The sequence below is a fragment of the Spinacia oleracea genome, chromosome 3 (assembly GCF_020520425.1).
Source record: "Spinacia oleracea cultivar Varoflay chromosome 3, BTI_SOV_V1, whole genome shotgun sequence".
Lineage (NCBI taxonomy): Eukaryota > Viridiplantae > Streptophyta > Magnoliopsida > Caryophyllales > Amaranthaceae > Spinacia > Spinacia oleracea.
The window spans coordinates 42,121,409-42,131,616 of NC_079489.1; the positions used below are offsets into that span (position 1 = coordinate 42,121,409).

The 10,208-nt window shown below is 35.5% G+C and overlaps 1 protein-coding gene across 2 annotated transcripts; it reads left to right on the forward strand.

The window, feature by feature from the left end:
* Positions 1-344: 344 nt before the first annotated feature.
* Positions 345-7,672, forward strand: LOC110785248 (probable 1-acyl-sn-glycerol-3-phosphate acyltransferase 5). 2 transcript variants are annotated; one of them, XM_021989693.2, is made up of 4 exons: positions 345-534; positions 2,458-3,061; positions 3,729-3,859; positions 7,022-7,672. In XM_021989693.2, the coding sequence occupies exons 2-4, from the start codon at positions 2,490-2,492 to the stop codon at positions 7,462-7,464; spliced, it is 1,146 nt and encodes a 381-aa protein (XP_021845385.2). In that variant the 5' UTR covers positions 345-534; positions 2,458-2,489; the 3' UTR covers positions 7,465-7,672. The 2 variants fall into 2 exon arrangements, with proteins under 2 accessions (XP_021845385.2, XP_056696194.1); XM_056840216.1 differs by having other exon boundaries at positions 351-534; positions 2,638-3,061.
* Positions 7,673-10,208: the final 2,536 nt, after the last annotated feature.

The following is a 10,208-nucleotide window of genomic DNA, read 5'->3' on the forward strand; positions in this document are numbered from 1 at the left end:
TACACTTACCAGTTTTAGGTGATAAGTGGTTGTTTGGTTATCAATTGTTATTTTATTGAAAAAGTAGATGTGATAGGAGTTAGTGGGGTATTTTTTTAATTGAATGAGAGAGAGTATGGGGTTAAAAACAATTTAGTGGGAAGAAGGAGACCATATAATAATTATGGGGTTATTCCTATTTTAGAAGTGTAACAACTAATTTGAGACAGACGAAAAAGGAAAGTGTAACACTAATATGGGACGGAGGGAGTATAATTTTTTTTTGGTACCCCGTATTTTATAAAGTGCCTTCGATCACAATTTATACTGGTGGGGAATAAAATAGATTTTGTATAGACGTCCCTTTCAGTGTGTTTATTTAACAACCACTATATTAAAATACCCGGATGTTCCGATGACCTTCTCCTGCAGAGAGAAAGAAAGAGAGAGAGAGAACGGCAGAAGAAGAAAAGAGTATGAGAAGCAGAGCAAACAACAACTGCAATACAAAAAGAGTTAGGGGGTGAAGATAAAAGTCGAATATTGAGAATTCAGGTCACAACTCCTTTCAATTTTGTTTTTTCTACAAGTATTCATTTTAATTTTGGAGCTGTATTGGAATTATTATGCTTTAATTTTAGGTAAAGTTTTTCACTCCTCACTTATTCAAACCCCAAATTCACCTACCTCTATATCCGTCATGTCGAACTAGTTTAGTTTTTAAAGTCATTCAGATGGCGTGAGATCGAATCCCTTTGACTTCTGTTTTCCTTATAGACTCTCTCTACCCTGGTGCTCGCCACCGTTTTCCCCCTCCTCAATTAATGAGCGTAGATTTGAAATTGACGATCTATAAATTCAATACGTTTTTGTATGGATATAGGATTATAGGGGGGTGCTTATAATTTGTACGAGAACTTCCTTTAAATTATTATCAACTGTTGTGTCCTTTCAACTATTGGAATCTGTCCTTTCATCTTTGTTGTACTATGTTTTTGCAGTTACACATAATTGATAATTTGATGGAGTATAATACTGTAGTTATCTTTGCTGAGTACGTAGTAGTACTGTTTTTGTGTGTTTGTGTGGGGCATCCTTAGAAGAATTATTGTTTAGCAGCGAGATATTGCTTGCACATCGATGTGTAATTTACCCACATCAAATCCTAGATTACTTTTCCTTCCAAATTAAGAAATCCAATACGGAGTACTCTTATTACTTAATTTTTGTCGTTTTTGAGTTGGATCTAGCCGACTACATTTTATTTAGGTAGATTTTGTCCAGATTTAAGTCAAAACAAGTCGAATAGAAACGTTGCGTTTGAGGTCTTGTTCCGATTTCTCAACATAATTTTTACTGTCCTGAACAATTTTTTTTGTCAGTTGTGTTATTGAAGTTGAAGTGAACAAGGTTGAGTAGATGAAGTTTTTCCCTTTTAGCACCCATTAGATGCTTTTAGAATTAGGACTATTAGGAGCATGTTAATTTATCTACACAAATGGATCTTAGAACTTCGAGGATATGGTTGGTGAAAGTATTAATGGCGTGGACCATTTTCTTGTTTTAAGTTTATGATGAGTGAATGAAAAGGCAGATAAATCTTCAAGTAATGTGGATGTGGACCATTATCATGTTATACCGTTTAGGTACTATGCGAGCTGAGTACAAAGTAATTTTATTGAAATCCACATTAGGCTGGTGTTTATTTATCATTTCTACTTTGCTTGTATTAAATTTTGTTTTACTTTTGATTGAACTTCGCTACTTTTATGTTAAAATGTGTTTGGATAAGAGGATTGACGAGAGAAGAAGGGAGAACGGGCATCTACTTTTATCTTTTGTATTTTTGTTTTTATTTATTATTGGTGAACGGGCAGGTGGGAGGAAACTATTTCATTTATCTTTCATGTACCTAGTCCTTCCGGAATTGGAGATATTTGTAGGTTAAATACAAGCTCATTTCTAGTTAAACCTTAAGGATCGGCTGATACTGACTCTAAATACCTTGAAATACCCTTCATCTAGTTTTCGCAGAAAATTAGCATAACCTAATCACCATATATTCTGGTCACTTCTTGAAGAGTGACTTACGACACTGCTATATTTGATTAGACTATACCTAGTTCTTCGGTTTCGTATCCAACTGCTAAAGTCTTAAACTTGGATGCGTAGCTACATGAGATTAATAAGTTCGTAGTGGTTGTGACCTGAAAACAAACAGAGTAGTTAACAAGTCCTAAGCATATGGTTTTGAGGCTTGACTTAAGGTAAGGATCCGATGCCTGCTTATGAAACAATCCGTGTAGAGAAATATTGACTGTAAACTTAGATTCCATATTATTTTACTTCTATTCTCATCATCTTAAGTTTTTTTAATTCCCCATTATCTTGTCAATATTTTATTTATTTGATCCGGTGTTTAATGTCTTATAATACGTGGTGACATCCAAGTGCCGTGTTCTTTTTTTCATTATACAGTTGCACTGAAGAGGGAAGTTTAAGTTTTGAAGATGGCAGTTGGCAAGCCCCTTAAATCTGAAATTGAGTTAAAGCACCGTCCTTTAACCCCTTTCCGGATTTTGAGGGGTTTAGTATGCTTGATGGTCCTACTTTCAACTGCTTTTATGTTCTTAGTAATCTTTGCACCTTTGGCAGCAGTTTTGTTACGGGCTTGCAGTATCCATTACAGCAGGAAAGCTGCATCCCTTCTCTTTGGTCTTTGGTTGGCGTTATGGCCTTTTCTATTTGAAAAGATAAACAAAACAAAACTATTTTTCTATGGAGAACATGTTCCTTCTGGGGAGCGTGTTTTGCTCATTGCCAACCACAGAACCGAGGTTGATTGGATGTATTTGTGGGATCTTGCATTGAGGAAAGGACGTCTTGGCTACATCAAATATATCCTTAAAAACAGTTTAATGAAACTTCCAATTTTTGGTTGGGGATTTCACATTTTTGAGTTCATCCCGTTAGAGAGGAAGTGGGAGAATGATGAACCGATCATGCACCAAATGCTACTGACATTAACCAATCGCCAAGATCCCTTGTGGCTCGCTCTTTTCCCTGAAGGAACCGATTTTACGTAATAACTCAATACTTCTTCTCTATATGACTAATAAATTTCTATCATTGTTTGATGTTTTGTTCTTTACAATATTGAAATAACTAGTGTTGTTTGAATTGTACTTGTTTTTAGCCCCATTGACGCAAGACTTGCGTAAGTTGAAGGAGAAACGAAATGAAAGATAGATACATAGACGGATGAATAAATGGGGGTTATAATTCTAAGTGTTTTTGTAATTAAAATTCCAAGAGAGGCTATTTATATATTGGTAAAGTTTAAAAATGTGACAAGTGGCATGTAATTTTTCCTGTTTTAAAATATGATGAATGGAGATCATGAAAATTAAGTGTTTTTTTAATTAAATATAGAAAATTTAAGAACAGTCTATAATATCTTTATTTTAAAAAAATAAAATGAACAAAGTTTTATAAATGTGACAAGTGGCGAGTAAGTTTTTCTGTTTTAAAATATCATTATAGATTTCGTGGCCTATAAATGGTCAAAGTACTTGTGCACTAAGCTCCAATGAGAGTACATTTGAAAAAGACACTTTGGGTCCTGTATGGTCAAGCTATGCATTCCATGCTTGACATGATTGGCTGCCAACTTGTTGTCGCCTTTTGATTAGCAGCTATTTCTATTGTAATCTCATTAGTAACTGGTTGTTTGATCCTTCTTATGACAGAGAACAGAAATGTAGGAGTAGTCAGAACTTTGCTGCTGAAAATGGTCTCCCTATGCTGAATAATGTTTTGCTACCAAAAACAAAAGGTTTCTATGCTTGTTTAGACACTCTCAGGAGTTCCTTAGATGCAGGTTTGTTAATTTACTAATTTCAGTTACTTTTTGGTTATTCTTGCTATTCTCCAAAGAATGTGTCTCATGATTGTGCAATAAAATACTAACCCTGAGAAATGAAAACTTATGAAAAAGATAATGAAAAATTGAAAATCAGATTCTTACCACATCATTATTTCTTCTTTCTTTGCTCATACATTTTTTAATTTAAAAAGGAAAAGTTGTCAAAAACTACCCTATAAATATCAACTTTTGTGAACTACCTAATATGTGTAGATTTGTTTTAAAAAAATTACCTTATAAGTTCAATTGGAATCATCATCATTATCATTACCCCATTGCCTCAAAGAGGCTCCCACGAGAAGCGGGGTAAGGGGGTTGGGTGTACGCAACCTTACCCCTGCAATTGTAGAGAGGTTGTTTCCAATTGACCCAAAAGCGATAACGGGACGACAACGGAAATACCATCTTCTACTTCTTGGAGTTTGGTATCCGATTTTTTGAGAAATATGACAATTTCATTTGAAGAAATTTGTGATTCTCATAGTCAATAAAGTTGGGCCTAAAGATTAGGATTAATTTCTTCAACATGACAACAAATAAAAGGGTATGTAGTATCCTTAAGGCTCAATCTTTCATGCTCAACATAGACAATATTATAGTGACTGTTAAAAGCTGACACCTTAACTTGTAGGTTCTTGTTTCTTGGTTGCAGTAATTAAGGCAAGCAACTGCATTATCTGATTTAAGCTCTCGACAACACATGATGCATGAATTTTGTCTTGGGACATTTAACATAATGCTTTTGGTGAAACTTGTAGCAGTCTGTTATGACCCTGTTATGACCAGCAGAAGATGCAAAACTTGAATATTCCAAATTTAAGCTGTATAGTTCTCCTACCTCATAGTGTACTTCTATTAGGTTCCCCCTCAAACTATTGGAATGCAACTTGGTAATACTTTAAGAAGTGAACTTCACCATATCTCTAGAGAAAATTGAAAGATGGTGAAACTAACCCTTTTTGTGCTCCTCCTTCAAACCCTTATACCGTTCATTTAGATCTGAAATTTGGATCAAAATAAATGGAAAAAGAAACAAAGGGTTATTGTTTCCTCCAAGCGTTTGTTCGCAAAGTGGTATGGGTATGGAATTAGGAATGAAATCATGGTGACATGGCGTTTTTACTTGATTCTTAATACCATGTGTTTTTGTTTTGTTCGGGATGAAATATCTTTCTTTTATTTCATAACCGAAGGTTTGGTATGAGCCACAACCACCATCCCTCTTGGGTTTCTAAACCTCATATCTTGTGGGTTGAGGTATGGGTTTAGAATTCGATTATTTATGAAACAAACACTAGGCATGGGTTTTAGTCGTTTTACCCATTTCAAACTCATACCTCATACCAGAAATCCGCGAACCTAACATCCCAAGTGCTCTCTTTTGTTTTGTGCCCGAAGGCATGTTTTTGTTACTGATTTAACCTTTCCTTTAAAAATAAGTTTAACATTTACTTTAGTGAATTTCTACGCCAAGGGAAAGCATATTATCGATATCAAGTTGTTTCAGTTGACTGAATTCCTTTGAGATATGCTTTTCTTACCCAGCCAGACCATGCCTCAGATTCAGTGTCCATATCTAAATTTCCCCATTCCAACTTGCAGCCATCTCTGATTCTCTGTTTATATTAAATTACGGAAGTCAATAGCATGAATATTTCTACTGCAGAATCCTTCTGCAGATTTGCAAGAAGAAAAATGACCCCTTATTATAACCCCTAGCATATCTCTCTAACATCTGCTTTCATATTAAACTTTCTACATAATGTTCTTAATAGACCTTAATATTTAACTTTTATGGTTTGTGAAGTTACTTTGTTTCGATATTTAAATTACTAGGTGAGCCTACAGGGAGTTGAAGCATCCGAAAACCTTCAGATAACAAACAAATATCCACAGTATTTTCACATTTTGCACACCATATGGCACATAAGAAGAAAACTCAGGTTTGACAAGGAGTTATACTTCTATACACCCAATCTTGATTAGAGAGTTGAAATCGATAATCTTTGTTTTTTATGGAGGATCCAAAAGTCTCATTTCCCTTGGTTTTTTTTCACATGATGAATAATACCCGAAAGAAAATTTGGTTTTGGAAAGGTTGGCTGTTGACCTGCAAATGTGATTAGGCTAGACAATATGTCATGGAGATGTTTATTGCTGAAGAGGCCTTTCCCATTTCAAGCAAACACCCCCCCCCCATGTTGTTTTGTTAGACATTAGCGTTACTCAATGTTGAGTTTCAAATTGAGGGAGAATAACCGTGGACTATATTACAAATAGGTCTGTTGATAGGTTTAGGAGGAGATATGTGTCCTGGTTAGTCTAGAGCTACTAGTTTGACTAAATAATTTTTTTTTTCTCGTCCGGTGGTAAGGGAAGCTTAAGTAATCAGCTCAGAACTAGTCAAGTGGTATACATCCTGTGTGTAGGTGGGAGGGGGGGGGGGGGGGGGGGGAGGGTGGTCCTGGTTATTATGGTATGCTAGTATAGCTTGGCTGGATGCTGGTGTTTGATCAGATAAATGCCGACATTTTATTTTTCGCCAGAAAGTGGACCCATTTTTATAAGATAGGAGATTCAATTACTTGGACTTGTGCCCTTGTATGTTTTTCATATATATGGGTGGAGTGTCTATAGGTGGCTAGAAAGGGCAATGCTGCAAATAGGCGGGGAGGATAGTGCTTCTTTGAAAAAGAGATGTTGTTAGCTTCCTATGTCAATACTATTCTCATATGCACGCGATGCGTGTAATATTATATAAGCAATATTGTAAGGCGTAAAAAAACTTTCAGAAACGGAAGTAGTATTTGACATTAAATAATCAATTTTTATTTATTTTGTTAAGTTAATAAGGGTATTATAGTCTATTAGATAGGGGGACACTAAAAAGTCATTTACGTTTATGAGCTCAAACCCTTATAGAATAGAGATGACTGCATGGAGTATTCTAATTGTGAACTGTGAGAAAAGGGGCACTTGAAGATTTTAGGTGTTACTGTTTCACCAACTTTATAAAGAAAGAGATGGAAACAAAATTTGTACTGGCTGAAAGAGTCATTAACTATAATAGCATTGTAAGCCATAGTTTTCGGGCTTCTGATCTGTTGTTTCTTGCAGTTTATGATGTGACTATTGCATACAAGAACAGTTGTCCAGATTTGATGGACAATGTATATGGAGTAGATCCGTCAGAGGTCCATATTGATATCCGGCGTATTCCGTTGAAGCAAATTCCGGTGGCAGAAGAAGAGGCATCTGCTTGGTTGATAGACGCATTCCAGCGCAAGGATAAGCTGCTTACATATTTTAACACCAAAGGACATTTCCCAAATCAGAGAAGTGAAGCAGAACTGTCAACTGTTAAGTGCTTGATAAATTGTACTTTGGTAATTGCATTGACTGGCATTTTTACATATGTTGCCTTCGTTTCCATGTGGATGAGAGTTTACATAGCCTTAAGTTGTGTATATCTTGCTTCTGCTACTTATTTTAACTTTCGACCATTGCCGTTATTGGACTTTGTAAAGTCACGTCTTTGTAGAGACAAACGCAAAAAATGAAGGAAATATATTCAAAGGAAATCAAAAATTTGAGTTTGTAGATAATTTTCTAGAAAGCACATACAAACACATGTAATTTGTAGATGCCCCCTTTCCTTCTCAGGTTTCTGCTTGTGGATGTAAAATGAACTTTTGTGACATCTCAGATTGAATGTTAACAAACATCCAATACAAAAATTTTAACATGTAATGGCTTGTGTTGTTCCAAGTGCTTTTTATATTCAAACTGCAATGTCATAATTATTTCAATCTTTATAACTAAGAATATTTAACATGCTAATCACATAGAGTTAAGGAGTAAATGTCTTCAACCATTATCCCCAAGATGCAGGAGCCCAACTTAATTGCTAATACTCCAGAACATAATGATTGTTATTGCAAGACTTTGTTTTCTCCCCTTTATTTTCGTTTATCATTTATTTTTCTCAAAAACATATTCCGTACCAAATAAGAAAAATACGTACCAAACTAGATCAGACTAGAAAAAATCAGACTCGACTAGATAAGAAAAAACAAAAAGCGCTCACAGAAAACATTCAGACCAGACAAGAAAAAATTAGACCAAACCTAAACAGACTAGAAACTAGAAAAATTTCACTACTTCCGTTCCACAATACATGCAACATTTCTTTTTGCACGTATTTCAACACGCTTCTTTGAAGATTAATATCTATAAGTAAAAATTATAAAAAGTTGATATTAGGAATCGTCGCATTAATACAAATTTAACAAGATCTCTCTTGACTATGTTTTTTCTTACATAATGGTGAAAGAAAGAGTGTCAAAGTTGATAGATGAAGTATGTATTGTGAAACGGAGGTAGTACTAGATGTCTAGACTAGTTGAAGAGAATAGAGCCTAAGCTTCTATTTACACAAATAAGGAAAATCGAATCTCCTTTTTAAAAGCCAAAACTTGGCAAGTAACATTGTGATTAATGCCCAAAATAACCCTGAAATCCTTCTTCAAACAAATCAAATTTCTCTTAAGAATAGTGCTTCAACGAAATTGCCATTATGGATGACTCAACTCCTTTGTTCCAACTGTCGTCTGTTGCTCTTTATCCGAATCAATAAACATTTATGGGTTTCACCTTCTTCTTCCTACATCTCACTTCCAAGGTAACTCAACTATTCCACCCCTTTCTTATTCACCATTATTCGATCCTCTTTAACCAGAGAAGTTCTCCCTCACCACGGTACATATTTCTCTCTCCTCTCAATCAATTATTTCCGTTTCTACAAGGCTTCTTCTTTTCCATTTTCTATCCTCTCCGATCTTTCATCTTTCGAATAAACGGCGTTTTATTCCTTCAAGATTCTACCATCAAGCCGCTGGAGCTAGAGCAGTCAGACATGCGGAAGGAGACAAATATTCCATTTGGCTAAGCAATTAACTTATTTGCGTGCAAATTGCATATTGTGGTCGAATTTAATCTGAATATTGCTCTTGTTTTGATATACAATATGCGGGTGATTGAAATCTGATATGTAAATTGTTTTCGCGCCTTCGATTTTCACAATTCGTGAGTAATAATCTGCAACCTTGTGAAATTCAGCCTTTCCTTTCAAATGTTCGATTTATTATGGGTGCTTAGTATATTGTAAAAGTGTTTTGGTGCTATTAACTGCCCATTTTTCTAGGAGAAAATTTAGATCGATTTTGGTATGGCTATATTGCTCCTCTTCTTTGTTTCATTTTGTATAAGGTTTAGTTTGGGGTTGCTCTTTTTTAGGTACTGGATGTCTTCGTTGTTTTTGGTTTCATAGTTTGTTGATATGGGGTCTTCTTCTCGAGTCCTGGTTTTTTTTGTTTCAATTTTGGGTGTTGATGGAGTTGGGGGTTTCGAGATTGACTGAATTGAACGGTTGTGGTTGGCAATTCCCATCCAATTTGGTTTACTGAACCCGAAAGTGTTGGTGATTCGGGTGGGTTGCAGTTTCGCTGAGGTGTACGTCAGCAGTCAGGTATGTTATCTGGATGTTGGATTTGTCAGCGCAGTGGTTTTCTAAGAAGTGTCTGGGTTGCGTTAGGTTGCCTTAGAAGTTTGGGTGGTCTAAGAGATTAGTCGGGCTCCTTTTTGGATTCTCAAGCCATAGTCGAATTTTTTCGATTATGTTGTTGGCAACATGATTGATAGGTTGATGATAATGGGATATTATAGATGTATAACATGGTCATTTGCATCTTCATAAGCATCGTACGTCTGAATATGGCAATCTAATGATCAAGCGAACCTGAAATTCCCTATTATGCGGTTGTGGATGAATTATGTAGGTGGTTTCTAATTTTGGTGATAATGGCCATGCAATTTCATTTTAGGTCATATAATTGTTTGGGTTGATTTGATTCCACATTTTCATGTTTATGTGATTTTGAATAGGTTTGAGTTTACGCGAACCGAATACTGAACTTATTTTTTTTAGGCTCTACGTTTGTCAAATATACATCAGATGAGTGATGACACATAGTTTGTAGATTTAAACTCTACGTAATTTTGTTATAATCACCCCAACTGGCATATAAACTTATTTTTTTACTCATGTGATTTGAATGAAGTTTTACAGTGCCAAGCTTGTTGGCAAACCGACAAGTCCAATTTTTCATGGTTAGGGGTCTCTGCTACATTACCACTACGTTTAATAAACGACCAAGAAACACTTTCAAAATGAGAAGCAAACTCCAGGATATCCTCAATAACCAACCCAAAGCAACTGTTATTCTTGACCTTCTGGCGCAGCGCC

Excerpts from the sequence above, each read along its gene's own strand:
- LOC110785248 (XM_021989693.2), top strand. The coding sequence starts at position 2,490 with ATGGCAGTTGGCAAGCCCCTTAAATCTGAAATTGAGTTAAAGCACCGT. Across the intron at positions 3,062-3,728 it reads CCTGAAGGAACCGATTTTAC|AGAACAGAAATGTAGGAGTA; the intron begins GTAATAACTCAA and ends TTCTTATGACAG. Across the intron at positions 3,860-7,021 it reads CAGGAGTTCCTTAGATGCAG|TTTATGATGTGACTATTGCA; the intron begins GTTTGTTAATTT and ends TGTTTCTTGCAG.